Source organism: Oncorhynchus masou, chromosome 25 (genome assembly GCF_036934945.1).
Source record: "Oncorhynchus masou masou isolate Uvic2021 chromosome 25, UVic_Omas_1.1, whole genome shotgun sequence".
NCBI classification, from domain to species: domain Eukaryota; kingdom Metazoa; phylum Chordata; class Actinopteri; order Salmoniformes; family Salmonidae; genus Oncorhynchus; species Oncorhynchus masou.
Window position 1 is genome coordinate 21,496,638 of NC_088236.1, and position 19,577 is coordinate 21,516,214.

The 19,577-nt window shown below is 41.8% G+C and overlaps 1 protein-coding gene across 4 annotated transcripts in view; it reads right to left on the reverse strand.

Annotated features, from left to right (window-relative positions):
• Positions 1-18,304, reverse strand: part of LOC135513910 (beta-adducin-like) — a 30,227-nt gene extending 11,923 nt beyond the window's left edge. For 2 of the 4 annotated variants that reach the window (XM_064936916.1, XM_064936913.1), the window contains exons 1-9: positions 18,044-18,304; positions 9,267-9,478; positions 4,869-5,016; positions 4,462-4,613; positions 3,977-4,057; positions 2,956-3,105; positions 2,391-2,534; positions 809-907; positions 86-262 (exon numbers count right to left, since the gene is read on the reverse strand). In XM_064936916.1, coding sequence (XP_064792988.1) covers positions 86-262; positions 809-907; positions 2,391-2,534; positions 2,956-3,105; positions 3,977-4,057; positions 4,462-4,613; positions 4,869-5,016; positions 9,267-9,431 — 1,116 coding nt within the window. In that variant the 5' untranslated portion in view covers positions 9,432-9,478; positions 18,044-18,304. Of the gene's footprint in view, positions 1-85; positions 263-808; positions 908-2,390; positions 2,535-2,955; positions 3,106-3,976; positions 4,058-4,461; positions 4,614-4,868; positions 5,017-9,266; positions 9,479-12,500; positions 12,587-18,043 lie in introns of those variants that run through there. The other 2 variants (XM_064936915.1, XM_064936914.1) reach the window with 2 other exon arrangements.
• Between the last annotated feature and the right edge of the window lie 1,273 nt (positions 18,305-19,577).

The window sequence follows — 19,577 nt, forward strand, 5'->3', positions numbered from 1 at the left end:
GAGAATTTTTGTAGCATTGTAAATTATTCCACTACATTGAGAATGCTTGCAGCATTGTACATTTGGTTCTGTGTTGTGATCTCACCAGGTTGTCCAGGGTCCTCATGAGAGCCTCAAACTCGTGCTCCCCGAGTCGACTCTTGGTCAGGGGGCCGAAAGTAGACCCGGCCCAGCCCACGGTGCCTGCAGCGATGGGTTTGTGGATGGAGCGGTCCAGCATGATCAGGTTCTGCTCGCCTCCAGCGCTGCACAATGCTGACGCCTGTCAGCACATCACAAGATTGCAGCAGTGTGTTATGCCTTTGGTTTGACACACGGTACAGTTACAGTACTGCACATACGACAGTCAAAGTACAAGGGTACTAAGGCAAGGACAAGCATTCAGGCGTGAAACTGCCAAAGCTGTTCATGCAAATGCTATAACTCTGTCTCTTATACATACACACAAAGTCAACGAGCTAACAATTCTGGCAGTCCTCTCTCTCTCTCTCTCTCTCTCTCTCTCTCTCTCTCTCTCTCTCTCTCTCTCTCTCTCTCTCTCTCTCTCTCTCTCTCTCTCTCTCTCTCTCTCTCTCTCTCTCTCTCTCTCTCTCTCTCTCTCTCTCTCTCTCTCTCTCTCTCTCTCTCTCTCTCTCTCTCTCTCTCTCTCTCTCTCTTTCCCCTCACTCTTTAGCTCTCTTTGTTTCTCTCTCTTGTGCACACACAGTCACTGAGCTATGAGTCTGGGAGTTCTCTCACTCAATGGGGCAGTCAGAGTTGTGCCCCAAGCCTTTGGCAGGATGGAGCGTCAGTATGTGTGTCTCTGTACCTGGATCTGACAGGCAGCCTGGATGTGGTAGATGGTGTAAAAAGCCTCTTCCACTGACTCCCCCAGGGCCACGATACCATGGTTTCGAAGCACCAGCACCTAGGAATAAAGATAGACTTCAGCAAGTGAAAAAACACTTATAGTGCAACCCTCTAGTAACCTCAGAGTACATACAGTCAAGGCCAAAAGTTTTGAGAATGACACAAATATTAATTTTCACAAAGTCTGCTGCCTCAGTTTGTATGATGGCAATTTGCATATACTCCAGAATGTTATGAAGAGTAATCAGATGAATTGCAATTAATTGTCAACCATGGTTATCTGCAAGGAAACATCACCGTCATCATTGCTTTGCACAAAAAGGGTTTTACAGGCAAGGATATTGCTGCCAGTAAGATTGCACCTAAATCAACCATTTATCGGATCAGCAAGAACTTCAAGGAGAGCAGTTCAATTGTCGTGAAGAAGGCTTCAGGGCGCCCAAGAAAGTCCAGCAAGCACCAGGACCGTCTTCTAAAGTTGATTCAGCTGCGGGATCGGGGCACCACCAATACAGAGCTTGCTCAGGAATGGCAGCAGGCAAGTGTGAGTGCATCTGCACGCACAGTGAGGTGAATACTTTTGGAGGATGGCCTGGTGTCAAGAAGGGCAGCAAAGACTTCTCTCCAGGAAAAACATCAGGGACAGACTGATATTCTGCAAAAGGTACAGGGATTGGACTGCTGAGGACTGGGGTGAAGTCATTTTCTCTGATGAATCCCCTTTCTGATAGTTTGGGCATCCGGAAAAAACAAGGAGAAGACAAGGTGAGCGCTACCATCAGTCCTGTGTCATGCCAACAGTAAAGCATCCTGAGACCATTCATCTGTGGGGTTGCTTCTCAGCCAAGGGAGTGGGCTCACTCACAATTTTGCCTAAGAACACAGCCATGAATAAAGAATGGTACCAACACATCCTCCGAGAGTAACTTCTCCCAACCATCATTTTGGGTCCATTGCCAGGAAACTCCCCAGACCTTAATCCCATTGAGAACTTGTGGTCAATCCTCAAGAGGCGGGTGGACAAACAAAACCCCACAAATTCTGACAAACTCCAAGCATTGATTATGCAAGAATGGGCTGCCATCAGTCAGGATGTGGCCCAGAAGTTAATTGACAGCATGCCAGGACAAATAGCAGAGGTCTTGAAAAAGAAGGGTCAATACTGCAAATATTGACACTTTGCATCAACTTCATGTAATTGTCAATAAAGGCCTTTGACACTAAGTGTCTTATGAAATGCTTGTAATTATAATTCAGTATTCCATAGCAACATCTGACAAAAATATCTAAAAACACTGAAGCAGCAAACTTTGTGGAATTTAATATTTGTGTCATTCTCAAAACTTTTGGCCACAACTGTACACTGTTATTTTTCTTCGACCCTGTCATCACAATTCTTATGGTTTCACAAAAAATATAGTCAATTGAGCTTGTGTTTTCCCTATTATTGGAGATATTTGTCTCAAGAAGCAAATGAGCAGTATCATAACTAAATCACAAGCATGTCACATTAACCCCTTGTTCTGCTGTAATGTCCTCACCTTACAGGTGGGCCCCAGGCTCTTCTGGAGCCCCACTCTGTCCTCCTCGTCCTCCATCAGCCTGTTGTAGTCGTAGTACGCTACCTCACCCACCAGCAAAGCCTCATGGGACAGCGGCAGGAGGCCACACTTCATGGCTGACACCTGCACATACAGACAACTAACTGTAAGTCACATTCTGTAGGATTTAGCAGGGTTTTTCATGACAAGTTTTGTCATCAGCGCCTAATCTTATATTGTTATCTAATAAATTGTTCTATTATACCTATTATTATTGTACCTTTTAGTTGTTTATCCAGAGCGATTTACAGTAGTGAGTGGATACATTTTTCGTACTTGTCCCCCGTGGAAATCGAACCAACAACCCTTGTGTTGCAAGCTCCATGCTCTACCAACTGAGCCACACCTCCAAATCTCAAGTGCAGGAGTACTACTACTGTGTGAGTCCTAGGACTCCACTGTGTGTGTGTGTGTGTGTGTGTGTGTGTGTGTGTGTGTGTGTGTGTGTGTGTGTGTGTGTGTGTGTGTGTGTGTGTGTGTGTGTGTGTGTGTGTGTGTGTCTCACAGCGGTAGTGGCGGGGGTGTGGAGGTGCAGCAGGCAGCGTACGTCTGGCCGGGTGGAGTAAATGGCTGAGTGAAGGCTGAAGGAACCCAGGTCTACCCCCAGGGGGGTGCTGCCCCTCTCCACCACCTCCCCCAGGATGTTCACCTTCACCTGGGAGGAGACAACAACGCATCAACACCACCAGCAGCAGCCCTGAGAACAGTTCTATTTGGTTTTTACACTAGTTTGGAAACTTTGTTCCTGACAAAACTGGCACCTGTATATATTTATGTAATGCCTATTACAGTGCATATTACCATTTTTATTATAATGCAAAGCAAACCAAAAAAGGTTGTTTGATGAAGACATTCTGTGACTGAGGTGAGCAAAAGCATTAATTAATAAGTTGACTGAATAATTAGTACTTATCTATGTCAACCAGAAACAAATCAGCTTATGTTTTATCATGGTTCAGGGTTAACAAGCAGCACACTTATCACAGAATATTTTTTTTCAGATGAAGTGGACATCATTAGTTTCCTTTGTGACTGTGGAGCGTCGTTAGCACAGTTAGAACAATGAGACAGATATTTCACCAGTGGTATAAATGTGAAGCATCCGGTTGGTTTTTCCACTCACCACCAAATAGGGTTATGAGAGGAAGCCCAGTGGCCGGCAGTGGGAGAAGATGGAGCGAGACGGATTTTGGCAGACATTCTGTTAATTTTCTCATTGAAGAAACATTTGATCTCCATAACTATCTGTAACAGAGTGGACTGTGTTTTGTAGACTTTACCCTTTGCCAAAGCTTCAAAATATTGCATTGTTTACAAGGAGTGCAAGGGCAAATTGAGTTATTGCACACACACACTTCACAGAGTAGGTGTTCCCTAATGGAAATATGCAAATAAATGCTTGAAAGCTCCGACCACCTCCTTGCGTGTTCTGCCCACTATGATTAATTTGCTCCCATTGGAAACGACAGACTCTGGTCTGTCTTGGGTTAGTTATAAAAAATCTTCAACATTAATAGTGAACTCACCAAGCTAGAGGCAGTGACCTCACCGTAGGCCAAGCCATTGGGAAGAACCAGGAAGTGCTCCTGTTCCTTACTGACACGCAGCTGACAGGAGACAACACACACACAACTCTGTCAGATATCAAACTTTACAAACAGAGAGAGGGATAGAGATAAGGAAGGGATGGGTAGAAAAACAAACAGAGAGAGAATGAGGCCAAATGTAAAAATAGAAAGCACAAAGAGAGAGAAAGTTAAGTAGTAACAAAAAAGCTGTGATGTTGTCCTTTCAAAATGAGTTCCATAAGTGCATAGTCAAGTATCTGCTTCAAATGTTCAATACCTGCATACAATTTTACCCTCATGGACATTGTAATGGTAATTATGTTACTAAAACCATCTCTTTTGATAGTAGTGCTTTTTTGCATTGTCAAAATTGGGTTCTAAAAGAACAAAGCAAAATAATGAAAGAAAGACCAAAAGAGTGTCAGCCAGGCAGGTCCACTCACGGTGAGGCAGGTGTGGCTGAGCTGGGCCCAGCCGTAGAGGTCCAGAAGGCGGTGGACACTGGCCAGTTTACAACGCATCAGCCTCTCTCCCTTCACCATGCTTCCGGGCTCCGAGCCATGCAGGTCATTGATGGGCGTCACCATCATCATGCCTACACAGTGAAAGATTGAAAGTAGAGAGGAGTCAATAGCAGATCAGAGAAAATGATCTTGTGTGTTTGTTTGTTAATCTTTTGGTCAGGTGATTTACTTGTCTGTGTCTTGGTGTTAGACGTGTATTTGACGTGTATTTGAACCTGTACATCCATGAATATGTTTGTTTATGAGTGTGTGTTTATTTCTGAGTGTGTGTGTGTGTGTGTATGTGCGTCCGCATGCATGTGTGTGTGTGTGAACCTACACATTACCTGTACTGGAGGGGGAGGTGGATAAGGCGGCAGGGGAGCCTTGAGAGGCCATGTAGTCAGCTATCTGCCTCAGAGCCCAGAGGTTGGAGCTGCTGCCTCCCTTCTTCATCTGTTCCTGGATCAGAACATCCAGCTCCTCCCGGAAAGACTATATATATATATATATATATATATATATATATATATATATATATATATATATATATATATATATATATATATATATATATATATATACATACAGTGGGGCAAAAAAGTATTTAGTCAGCCACCAACCAGTTCTCCCACTTAAAAAGATGAGAGAGGCCTGTAATTTTCATCATAGGTACACTTCAACTATGACAGACAAAGAAAAAAGAGAAAGAGAAAAGCAAATCCAGAAAATCACATTGTAGGATTTTTAATGAATTTATTTGCAAATTGTGGTGGAAAATAAGTATTTGGTCACCTACAAACAAGCAAGATTTCTGGCTCTCACAGACCTGTAACTTCTTCTTTAAGACGCTCCTCTGTCCTCCACTCGTTACCTGTATTAATGGCACCTGTTTGAACTTGTTATCAGTATAAAAGACACCTGTCCACAACCTCAAACAGTCACACTCCAAACTCCACTATGGCCAAGACCAAATAGCTGTCAAAGGACACCAGAAACAAAATTGTAGACCTGCACCAGGCTGGGAAGACTGAATCTGCAATAGGTAAGCAGCTTGGTTTGAAGAAATCAACGGTGGGAGCAATTATTAGGAAATTAAAGACATACAAGACCACTGATAATCTTCCTCGATCTGGGGCTCCGTGCAAGATCTCACCCCATGGGGTCAAAATGATCACAAGAACGGTGAGCAAAAATCCCAGAACCACACGGGGGGACCTAGTGAATGACTTGCAGAGAGCTGGGACCAAAGTAACGAAGCCTACCATCAGTAACACACTACGCCGCCAGGGACTCAAATCTTGTAGTGCCAGACGTGTCCCCCTGCTTAAGCCAGTACATGTCCAGGCCCGTCTGAAGTTTGCTAGAGAGCATTTGGATGATCCAGAAGAAGATTGGGAGAATGTCATATGGTCAGATGAAACCAAAATAGAACTTTTTGGTAAAAACTCAACTCGTCGTGTTTGGAGGACAAAGAATGCTGAGTTGCATCCAAAGAACACCATAGCTACTGTGAAGCATGGGGGTGAAAACATCGGCAGGGTAGCCTAGTGGTTAGAGCATTGGACTAGTAACCGGAAGGTTGCAAGTTCGAATCCCCGAGCTGACAACGTACAAATCTGTTGTTCTGCCCCTAAACAGGCAGTTAACCCACTGTTCCTAGGCCGTCATTGAAAATAAGAATTTGTTCTTAACTGACTTGCCTAGTAAAATAAATAAAAATGCTTTGGAGCTATTTTTCTGCAAAGGGACCAGGACGACTGATCCGTGTAAAGGAAAGAATGAATGGGGCCATGTATCGTGAGATTTTGAGTGAAAACCTCCTTCCATCAGCAAGGGCATTGAAGATGAAACGTGGCTGGGTCTTTCAGCATGACAATGATCCCAAACACACCGCCCGGGCAACGAAGGAGTGGCTTCGTAAGAAGCATTTCAAGGTCCTGGAGTGGCCTAGCCAGTCTCCAGTTCTCAAACCCATAGAAAATGTTTGGAGGGAGTCCGTGTTGCCCAGCAACAGCCCCAAACATCACTGCTTTAGAGGAGATCTGCATGGAGGAATGGGCCAAAATACCAGCAACAGTGTGTGAAAACCTTGTGAAGACTTACAGAAAACGTTTGACCTCTGTCATTGCCAACAAAGTATAACAAAGTATTGAGATAAGCTTTTGTTATTGACCAAATAGTTATTTTCCACCTTAATTTGTAAATAAATTCATAAAAAATCCTACAATGTGATTTTCTGGATTTTTTTTCTCATTTTGTCTGTCATAGTTGAAGTGTACCTATGATGAAAATTATAGGCCTCTCTCATCTTTTTAAGTGGGAGAACTTGCACAATTGGTGGCTGACTAAATACTTTTTTGCCCCACTGTGTATATATATACAGTGCCTTGCGAAAGTATTCGGCCCCCTTGAACTTTGCGACCTTTTGCCACATTTCAGGCTTCAAACATAAAGATATAAAACTGTATTTTTTTGTGAAGAATCAACAACAAGTGGGACACAATCATGAAGTGGAACGACATTTATTGGATATTTCAAACTTTTTTAACAAATCAAGAACTGAAAAATTGGGCGTGCAAAATTATTCAGCCCATTTACTTTCAGTGCAGCAAACTCTCTCCAGAAGTTCAGTGAGGATCTCTGAATGATCCAATGTTGACCTAAATGACTAATGATGATAAATACAATCCACCTGTGTGAATTCAAGTCTCCGTATAAATGCACCTGCGCTGTGACAGTCTCAGAGGTCCGTTAAAAGCGCAGAGAGCATCATGAAGAACAAGGAACACACCAGGCAGGTCCGAGATACTGTTGTGAAGAAGTTTAAAGCCGGATTTGGATACAAAAAGATTTCCCAAGCTTTAAACATCCCAAGGAGCACTGTGCAAGCGATAATATTGAAATGGAAGGTGTATCAGACCACTGCAAATCTACCAAGACCTGGCCGTCCCTCTAAACTTTCAGCTCATACAAGGAGAAGACTGATCAGAGATGCAGCCAAGAGGCCCATGATCACTCTGGATGAACTGCAGAGATCTACAGCTGAGGTGGGAGACTCTGTCCATAGGACAACAATCAGTCGTATATTGCACAAATCTGGCCTTTATGGAAGAGTGGCAAGAAGAAAGCCATTTCTTAAAGATATCCATAAAAAGTGTCGTTTAAAGTTTGCCACAAGACACCTGGGAGACACACCAAACATGTGGAAGAAGGTGCTCTGGTCAGATGAAACCAAAATTGAACTTTTTGGCAACAATGCAAAACATTATGTTTGGCGTAAAAGCAACACAGCTCATCACGCTGAACACACCATCCCCACTGTCAAACATGGTGGTGGCAACATCATTGCTTTTCTTCAGCAGGGACAGGGAAGATGGTTAAAATTGATGGGAAGATGGATGGAGCCAAATACAGGACCATTCTGGAAGAAAACCTGATGGAGTCTGCAAAAGACCTGAGACTGGGACGGAGATTTGTCTTCCAACAAGACAATGATCCAAAACATAAAGCAAAATCTACAATGGAATGGTTAAAAAATAAACATATCCAGGTGATAGAATGGCCAAGTCAAAGTCCAGACCTGAATCCAATCGAGAATCTGTGGAAAGAACTGGGAACTGCTGTTCACAAATGCTCTCCATCCAACCTCACTGAGCTCGAGCTGTTTTGCAAGGAGGAATGGGAAAAAAATTCAGTCTCTCGATGTGCAAAACTGATAGAGACATGCCCCAAGCAACTTACAGCTGTAATCGCAGCAAAAGGTGGCGCTACAAAGTATTAACTTAAGGGGGCTGAATAATTTTGCACGCCCAATTTTTCTGTTTTTGATTTGTTAAAAAAGTTTGAAATATCCAATAAATGTCGTTCCACTTCATGATTGTGTCCCACTTGTTGTTGATTCTTCACAAAAAAATACAGTTTTATATCTTTATGTTTGAAGCCTGAAATGTGGCAAAAGGTCGCAAAGTTCAAGGGGGCCGAATACTTTCGCAAGGCACTGTATATATATAAATATATCTATATATATATCTATATATATATATATATATATATACAAACACACACACACACACGGACACACACACACGGACACACACGGACACACATACACCCAGCACACACGCAGCACGCAGTATTCATACGCATGTACACACACAGGACAAGCTATTAACATGGTAGTTAAAATACACCCACAATTAGCCTGAGAGCTAAAACACTCAGAACGGTGCAAGCTAGTTGCTAGATTATTAGAAACTGGTGTGCTAGATAGGGTTGGAGTGAAAAGCTACAGGATGGTAGCTCTCCAGGAACAGGGTTGGAGAGCCCTAACATAGACTGACCAGGTGAATCCAGGTGAAAGCTATGATCCCTTATTGATGTCACTTGTTAAATCCACTTCAATCAGTGTAGATGAAGGGGAGGAGACAGGTTAAAGAAGGAATGTTAAGCCTTGAGACAACAGAGAAAATGTATTGTGTGTGTGCCATTCAGAGGGTGAATGGGCAAGACAAAAGGTTTAAGTGTTTTCAACTGGTTATGGTAGTAAGTGCCAGGCGCACCGGTTTGTGTCAAGAACTGCAACACTGCTGATACACACAGGTCCCTGAAAAGTCTACCACACACATACAGTATGTGTATATGCACACACAGAGACACACAGACGTGTGTGCACACTTACACATAGACCCAAGCCAACTGGATGCACACACAAGAACATACACACACACGGTGAGTGTACTCACCGGGCTCTGCAGGAGGCTGGAGACCCGTTTCTTGTGTTGGGGCTCAGAGGAGCCGGGTGTGTAGTGTTGTGGAGACACCAGGGCCTCGGGGACCCTATCACTAGGGGCCCCATCAATGGGGCTCCACTGCACAGGAGTACCCTTAGGGGTGGGCGAGGTGCTCATCTTCTACTGCTCACAGGTGGGTGCCACAGGACGATGAGTGGGAAGAGCTGGGGTGAGAGGAGAGGGAAAATAAAATGCATTGCAGTTTCAAAGAGATACATTTAGCATTTTGTGAAGAACTTAATTTAATGCAAAATGCAATGGACAATAAATACAGTGCATGCATATACTGTAATACATTTTAGTTTAATATTGTCTAACCTGCTGCAGTTACCAATCATTAGCCTTAAAGATGGAGTCTGCAGTAGGGTAAACAGCCTCACTGGCCGCCCCACCACGGTTGTCACTGATTTTGTTGCCGAGCTGAGGAGCGTCGGGCAGCATGGTAAAACAACATTGCTGTACATATTGTGCTCTTCTATCGTGCGTGCAATGATGTCAGAGGGGAAAAAACTGTGTTCGTTGTTTGTTGTAATTTAGACACAAACACAGAAGCCTTCCTCCCACCCCACACTAGGGATGAGCTATTCCACAGAGTAAAGCCTGTGTGTGCCGTAGGCTAGCAAAACCAGTGGGGAGTGGAGAAATGCAGCATTAGCAGTAAGAGCTCAGACAGCAGCATTACAACGCCTGCCAGCAGGAAGTCAACTCAATCATAGATGACCAGTAATTGGAAAACCAGTAAAGAATTACCGGAGGTTTTCAAAAAGAGCCAACCAACCATCACCCAGTAAACACACACACTTACAGGCACGCACGCTCGCAAGCACGCACGCACGCACACACACACACACACACACACATACACACATTTCTGCTGAAAGCAGATTAGACCCTTAACACGCCACACCCTCTCTCCTGTGCTGACACAAATTCAAAACTGAACAGCTCAGATTAGCCACAAATAGCTCACAACATCACATAACAATATCACGCCCTGGTAGTGTAAACATCTGAAGAACAGGCAAACATAGTGTCATGACGTTGGCCTGGGGGGTAGGTTTATGACAGTCATAAATACCTTTTCCCCCCTTTTTCCTTTCTCTACCCTACTGAGGTTACATTTACATTTGCACCCTTGGATAACATAGAGATTCTGGGAACATCAGTAGGTGGGGGGAAATGAACTATATTCTGGTAATCTGACCAATTGAACATATGCGGTGGTACTTAATGAATATGATGTCAGCTCGGTTGTCATCTGAGACATTCTCATCAATGATAAGATGACATAAACTCTACAGTGGAAAGTCTACACATCAGAGTTATCGGATTCACATGGAATTGTTATTCAATTTAAATGTTTGAATATGAAATGATTTGTGATGGGATGAAATGTGATTTTAGCTTCTAAAATGTGAGATGTGGGTTTTCATAAGGGCTGCTCACTCTCTGGCCCGCCCACGTGAAGAGACATAGCTTGTAAACTATGAAACACACCCCATTTCTCCCTTCCTATATAAAGCCCTGATGACAAATGTGAGGACGACGGTCCTATGTGAGAATGGTTCAGATAATAACTACAGAACGAAGCCAACACCAGCGTGAGCTTTGATTGCGAATGGTATGAACTTTGAACTCTTATTCGCTACAGAAGTGATACCTCCTAGCCGTTAAGTTAGCAACAGCTGCTGCAAACGAGGGTTAGGAAGGAACAGACAGAGTATCCCGTCTATCACACAACGTTGTTACTACAACTTATCCAATTGACCACCAGAGACATTCTTCAAAGGACAGAGGACTCGGTTTGGCAACATGATCTTCCATCTACCACCAACCCTTTGAAGCGCAGCTCAGAGTAAATATTTATTGCATTTACCTTTTTCAAATGGGTGGTTATTTAGAATGCATAAGATACTGTATTTACGATAGCACAGCTTCTCCCTGTGTCCCTCAGTCTTCCCGCTCTTTCACATAAACCCAGCCCTTTTTCTTTGTGTAACAAGCTGTCATATTTGTTCTGCCCGCTAGGGACGTTTTCCTTTTTGACATAATTTGTGATCAAGTTATGATTTAAATATGTGTATGTGTAAATCTGTGTGATTAGTTAGGTATTTAGTAGATAAATAACTAAACCCAATTTTGTATTGCTGATTCAAATTGTTAGCCAGGGTTCGTGCAGATAACCAAGAATTTGCATCTTTCAGATGAGACTGAATTAAGGTGACGATTGATATTGACTGCTATTGATGTAAAATATTACTAGGTCTTTAAGAGTTTATTCGGAAGATAACAGCTCGATAAACATTCTTTCGTGGTGCCCGACTCTCTAGTTAATTACATTTACATGATTAGCTCAATCAGGTGATATTAATCACAGAGAAATGATTTTATAGAATAGCATGTCATATCAATTAATCCGACATAGCCAAAGACACGACAATAGTGATGAAATATACAATTAGCCTCCACCAACTACAGGGACATCAGTGATGGTACATGTATAGTTAACCAAACTAATGTAGGCTATGTTCGTTTACAAATTACAAAAATTAATATTTTGTTTGAACTATCCCTTTAAATATTAAATGGTGAATTTCAGAATGCACTTTGTGTTGGTATGGTTTCCTAAGGTCGTAAACCGTTTTTAACCATAATCTGTAAACATTCAAGTATCTAAATACACTCCTAACTCCTCCTCTAATGCATTCACTCTACTCCCAAACACTTACAACCAAGTCTCCTACCTACCAGGCCTATACTTCTATGAACCACAGTGGAGGACAGATAATAATATGGATAAACTGCTGCCCACCTTTCACTGAAATTATTTTATTCTGTGGTGGTACAAACTGGAATCAGGTCCCTTCCTAGGGTCCTGCCTTTCTAGGGAGTTATTCCAAGCTGATGTGCATCTACATCTGCATTGCTTGCTCTTTGGGGTTTTAGGACAGGTATCTGTATAAGCACTTTGTGACAACTGCTGATGTAAAAATGTCTTTATAAAATAAATGTGATTGATTGAAATTGTATTGAATGTGCCTTGGTAAACAGACACCAACAACACCAAGCTACTATTTTCTGGTTCTTACATTCACAATATCTTAGCAAAAGCACAATTATGTGAACTGTTTCACCACATTCAGGTGGATTTGTCACCTGTTTAATATAGGCTACTTATTTACTTACCTAAGCTTTACATCCATTCCTATTTCTGTCTTGATATAAACAGTCTCCATTCTGCTGCCTCTGCCCTGGTAGGTCCCAGTTCATGCTGGGATGTGGTTTGGAGTGTCTGCAAACCAAATGGCACCATATTTCCTATATAGTGCACTACACTTGACCAAGGCCCCTAAGGCTATACTATACAGGGAAAAGGGTGCCATTTGGCACACAACCTGTGAGTGTGTCAAAACCTTCTGGTTCTTTGTGTGAGAGTCACTGCAAGTGGGCACAGCTGCTGAGAGGAGAGTAGCAGACAGAGAGCAGCTCACTCTCTCTCTCCAGGGAGGGCTATAATGACTAGGACGTCACATAGGTTAGGCTTTAGTAGTCTATACCCATTTCTACCTCCTTGTCCTTCCCCACTATTAGAGCACAACATTGCATTATTGAAAACCAAGACCGTTCTCAGGGCAGGCCTGGTTGTAGCTAGATATGTTCAAGTCGTGTCAGGAACAATTTTAACATTTGAGCTAACCCTAACCTAATTCTCCTAACCTGCCACGCTAATCCTCCTAACCTGCCACGTACATTTTCCTAGCCTGCTGCTTAAGTTCTCCTAACCTGCTACGAAAGTCTCTTCTGCTAGTCAAAACCGGTAGACCTACCCTGAGAGCAGTGAGAGTATCCACTAATTCGATACTGCTACTAGAGCTGGGCAAGCCTCTTCACCTCAGCTCCAGGAAAACCCAGAGGAAAGAGAGGGGAGCTCTGACAGGCGAACCCTATGCCCTCAGTTCACTCACCTCCCATTGCTGCTGTTTATGATGAGCCTCTCTGCCAGTCCCATTTAGGAGCTGGACATGTGGAAACCACATTAAATGTCCATATGCATTACATGCATTTATCGACCCTTATAAATGCACAAATGTTCCTGACATGGCAGCCGAGTCTTTCTCCTGACTGAGAGCAGGAGATGCAGTTAGAGGAACTAGGGGGTGAATAGGAGTATAATGAGGGCTCCCACATGGCGCAGTGGTCTAAGGCACAGACCCTGGTTCGAATCCTGGCTGTATCACAGCCGGCCGTGATTGGGAGTCCCATATGGTGGTGCACAATTGTCCAGCGTCGTTAGGGTTTGCCGGGGTAGGCTGTCATTGTAAATAAGAATTTGTTCTAAACTAACTTGCCTATTTAAATAAGGTTAAATAAAAAATAAACACAAGTAATCCCAAATTGATTTCTCTGGCCAGGCTTTCATTAGGTTAATGAGGGAAATTGCAGTTAATGGGCATAAACTAATTATGTGGAAAAAGTCAGCATTGATTCGGTCTTGTCACAACTAACTAATTTAAAATAAGCTATATTGGTGAATATTATCTTCGTCATTAGAAATTTAGATCTACACTCCCTCTCATTTCGAGTTCTAAAAATAGCAGAAAACTCAGTCTTAATATCTTCCTGCATATTTATGGATAATGAGATAATATTTAATAAATGAATAGTCCAAATTGCATTATCAGATTTTTTAAATCAAAGTCCCTCTTGAGCAGTAATGGGAGGGCAGTTAACATTTTAAATGAACCCTTGTATAATATCAGCAGTCTCATCTTCTGTGCTCTGGTCCTCATGATTTATTCAGATCATTAATAGCATGGGTGTGTTGTTAAAGGAACAGACGCACAGGAAGGACAAAGAGACACATTCATTTGTGATTGGACTGATAATACATTATGTAACATAATCGTGACCAGGGGTAAATGGTGTCATGTTCTGCTGTATAAGCTGCATTCAATAACCTTTCATTGGATAGAATCTGTCCAACCACCATCATCTAGACACACAAAACATGCCCCAGGATTAGAACAGGCCTATTCTGAAAGGATGCTATGGTTTTCATTTATAGTTATCGACAATGACGTCAATAAACTGAACATAATCAATTATGGGTGGGCAGACTTCTGATCCTTTGACTGTCACGCATTATCTAGGTGAGAACAACACATCGTATGAAGGAAGTTAACTGGAATGAAATACAAAATTGTAATCTTCACAACAATAGAAACATCTATGAGAAATAGATAAGCAGCTTGAAAGTTCCACTGATTAACTGTGATCTTGAGAATGCATTTTCATCATGACATTTTCTCTCCAGACAGCAATGTATCCCCTCTCCTCCCCTCCAGCATCCCTCTCACTTCCTATTCAACCATTAGGTCTCTCTATACACTATTGATTTTTTGACTAACTTCATACAGATAATGTTTATGATAAGTATCAGTATCTGGAACATAAAATATATACCACATCTTACCTTGTGTAGTTTCTCTGTATGTACCTGTACAATTGAACAGATTCCATCTAGTAGCTAAACGTTTCTGTTTTTATTGAATAACAAAAAATATATAATTCTGCCACTTATTTTCCTTCAAAATGTGTTTGCCAAATGATAGCCATTATACACTTATCTACAGTTGAAGTCTGAAGTTTGCATACACCTTAGCCAAATACATTTAAACTCTGTTTTTCACAATTCTTGACATTTAATCCTAGTAAAAATTCCCTGTCTTAGGTCAGGTAGGATCACCACTTTATTTTAAGAATGTGAAATGTCAGAATAATAGTAGAGAGAATGATTTATTTCACCTTTTATTTCTTTCATCACATTCTCAGTGGGTCAGAAGTTTACATACACTCAATTAGTATTTGGTAGTATTGCCCTTAAATTGTTTAACTTAGGTCAAACGTTTCGGGTAGCCTTCCACAAGCTTCCCACAATAAGTTGAGTAAATTTTGGCCCATTCCTCCTGACAGGGCTGGTGTAACTGAGTCAGGTGTGTAGGCCTCCTTGCTCCCACATGCTTTTTCAGTTCTGCCCACACATTTTCTATAAGATTGAGGTCAAGGCTTTGTGATGGCCACTCCAATACCTTGACTTCATTGTCCTTAAGCCATTTTGCAACAACTTTGGAAGTATACTTGGGGTTATTGTCCATTTGGAAGACCCATTTGTGACCAAGCTTTAACTTCCTGACTGATGTCTTGAGATGTTGCTTCAATATGTCCACATAATTTTCCTACCTCATGATGCCATCTATTTTGTGAAGTGCACCAGTCCCTCCTGCAGCAAAGCACCCCCACAATATGATGCTGCCACCCCCATGCTTCACGGTTGAGATGGCGTTCTTTGGCTTGCAAGCCGCAACCTTTTTCCTCCAAACATAACGATGGTCATTGTGGCCAAACAGTTCTATTTTTGCTTCATCAGACCAGAGGGCATTTCCAAAAAGTATGATGTTTGTCCCTGTGCCCAGTTGCAAAGTAGTCTGGCTTTTTTATGCCGGTTTTGGAGCAGTGGCTCTTCCTTGTTGAGAGGCCTTTAAGGTTATGTCGATATAGGACTTGTTTTACTGTGGATATAGATACTTTTGTACCGGTTTCCTCCAGCATCTTCACAAGGTCCTTTGCTGTAGTTCTGGGATTGATTTGCTCTTTTCGCACCAAAGTACGTTCATCTCTAGGAGACAGAACGTGTCTCCTTCCTGAGCGGTATGACGGCTGTGTGGTCCCATGGTGTTTATACTTGCATACTATTGTTTGTACAGATGAACATGGTACCTTCAGGCGTTTGGAAATTGCTGAGGACTTGGCTGATTTCTTTTGATTTTCCCGTGATGTCAAGCAAAGAGGCACTGAGTTTAACAATACATTCACAGGTACAGCTTCAATTGACTCAAATGATGTCAATTAGTCAATTATCAGAAGCATCTAAAGCCATGACATAATTTTCTGGAATTTTCCAAGCTGTTTAAAGGCACAGTCAACTTAGTGTATGTGAACTTCTGACCCACTGGAATTGTGATACCGTGAATTATAAATTAAATAATCTGTCTGTAAACAATTGTTGGAAAAATGACTTGTGTAATGCGCAGTAGATTTCCTAACCAACTTGCTAAAACTATAGTTTGATAACAAGAAATTTTGTGAGTGGTTGAAAAACGAGTTTTAATGACTCCAACCTACGTGTATGTTAACTTCCTACTTCAACAGTATATATTAAGAAACATCGTTTTTTTCTGTCAGAAAATAGACATTTTCCTTAAAGGGGGCGTTTTCTCCCAAGTTACCCTAAGGATGATGTGTGGTCCTGTGTGGCTCAGTCGGTAGAGCATGGCGCTTGCAACGCCAAGCGTCGTGGGTTCGATTCCCGCTGGGGCCACCCATATGTAAAAGTAGTGGCCCCAGCCGACTTGTAAGTCGCTTTGGACAAAAGCGTCTGCTAAATGGGATATATTTTTATTTTTATTATAATCGCTGATTCAAGCAATAGCTAATTATTATAAGATATACTTGATGAACAAACATGTATGAAGCCACTTGACTAGGATGACTAAAGCTTCTGTTCAACACAATTTATCATCCATTCAAAAAAATGCTTCTGGGTGGTGAATTACGATTCAAATGTCTCCTGAAAAGAATGTAGGCCTAGCCTTCCTATTTTGTACAGTTCCTTCATGACAGCATCCCTCATGGTGCCGCCGCCCCATGGCTGCCTAGCAACCAGACGAGCAGCGCTGCAACATCAGCACCAAGGTAGCACCCACTGCGCGACTGGTTTTTCAGCCCTGCCTGGCAGCTTGGTTGAAGATGACAAAGGTTAAGACAACGGTATTCTAATATCCCATGACTCTTTGCAACAATGGGACCAGCTATGCTAGTTAGCAATACCGCTGGTCCCAGATTTGTGACGGTCATCATTGTCTCAACCTGTAGAGTTTCGACCTAGCCTGGTAGGCAGATCTAAACGAATGGCTATGCACACGCAATATGCCAAGCTATAGAGCAGGAGCCTGTTATGGTGCTACCCAGACGGTACGTGTGAGGCGGAGGGGGCCACTTCTGTTCATCACGAATCCATTATAGCCTGCATACACAAACCCCAATCTGCATAATAAAAAACGAGTAACCAATCACCAAAAATAAAAATAAAGAATGCATCCATGCAAGGCGGTCCTTCTCATAATATAATCCAATTAATGTTATGCGATTTAACGTTTGAAAATAAGAGCACTGTGCCGCGCATATCAGCAAACACAAACAACACCATGTAATTCGTATAGAGCCAAGAGAAACGTATTTATTCCATCGAAATAAATACATATGATATAATTCTGATGAATGCCTATAAACCGTAAGACTGCCTCCATGTTTGCTGCCGCAAAACAGCTTGCTGGTGATGATTAATTAGCAGGCGAATAAAAATGTATAGGCCGCAAAGTTGTTAGGAAACGGTGAAGCAGCTACCTCCTAGAATTAGTTTATTATAGGGAATTATAAATGTAATTACTTTCCGGTTAGAAACGATTTTAATTTCTACATCTGATACTGGTCATTGTCAGATCAGTGTTCTGGCATGCATCACACTACTAGCAAAGGATCAATGGACTATATTTCAATGGTGTATCGCCTAATGGATGGTCACGAATATGTTGATAGTTTAAATTACAAAAAACGAAATTACATCAAAGTAAAAAAAAAAAACTTTGATAGCTGGTTATGTCTGTTCTTACCTCAGTGCATTCTTTGCGGCTTTTCTTTTGTGGATGCGCGTCACATCCGCTGCCGTAGGACTTAAAAAACAAACAATATATAATATATAATTAAAATGCAACGCTAATGTTTATGGCCCTAGGTTATTCCGTTATGTCTTCCTATACCGCGGCCGCCTGCTGTATATCGCCGCTGTTTTTCATCGTTGAGCACGCCTGTACTATCCCATTGCCACGCCTGCCCACACTCCAACACCCTGACCTCTGCAAGGGTCTTCTGCACGATTCTGACACCACCTGCACTCCCCAAAATTCGACAGCAATTCATTTTTCTGTAAGATTTAAATGCACTTTAGGGGCATTGTTTTCTTTGTGTGGTAATTTTCCACCTGGAATTTAATGCAAACGTAGTGCACACCAGCATGGTGTTATTGTTTTATTTTTGTCCTATGGCAACCTGGAATTGTAATATTGCAAAAACATTGAAGCTGTGACCACGAATTACAAACTGGCGCCACCTTGTGCTCAAAATAAGGACTCCAAGGAAACAAAATGCCCGGCCTGTGGGCTGGTGTCAATATTCAAGTATGATTAAATGTTAGTTAAATTACATTTAGAAGTGCATTTATTTTACATTGAGTGTTTGTTAGGTAAGTAATGGTATACATGTTTTGCATGGACCTACAGTGCATACAAGTATTCATATTCCTTGACTTACTCCACATCGTTACAGCCTGCATTCAAAATGGATTAATATATTCTCACTCATCTACGCACAATACCCCATAATAACAATATGAAAACATGTTTAAAAATGTTTGCAGATGTATTTAAAATTTAATATAGAAATATATAATTTACATAAATATTCAAACCAGAGTCAATACTTTGTAGAAGCAACTTTATTAGCGATTACAGATGTGAGTCTGTGTAAGTCTCCAAGAGGTTAGCACACCTGAATTGTACATTTTCCTGTTATTTGAAGCTCTCAAATTGGTTGATCTGTACTAGACAACCATTTTCAGTTCTTGAACTTAAGCAGATTTCAGTCAAAACAGTAATTCAGCCACTCAGGAGCATTCACTCTCTTCTTGGTAGAAAGGTGAATTAATCTCCAAGTGTCTGGTGGAAAGCACACTGAACCAGGTTTTCCTCTAGGATTTTGCACGTGCTTAGCTTAATTCTGTATAATTTTTAACCTGAAAAACTTTAGTCCTTAACACAAGTCAGCCACTACTATGCTTGAAAATGGAGAGCGGTACTCAGTAATGTTTTGGATTTGCCCCAAACATAACACTTGTATTCATGACAAAAAGTTAATTGCTTTGCCAATTTAAAAAAAAAATTCTTTAGTGCCTCATTGCAAACATGCATGCTTTGGGATATTTTATTCTGTACAGGTGTCCTTTTCACTTTGTCAATGATGTTAGTATTGTGGATTAACGACAATCTTGATCCATCCTCAGTTCTTTCACTGCCACTAAACTGCTTTTTAAAGTTACCATTGGCCTTGGAGAAATCCCTGAGCGGTTTCCTTCCTCTCCAGCAACTAAGT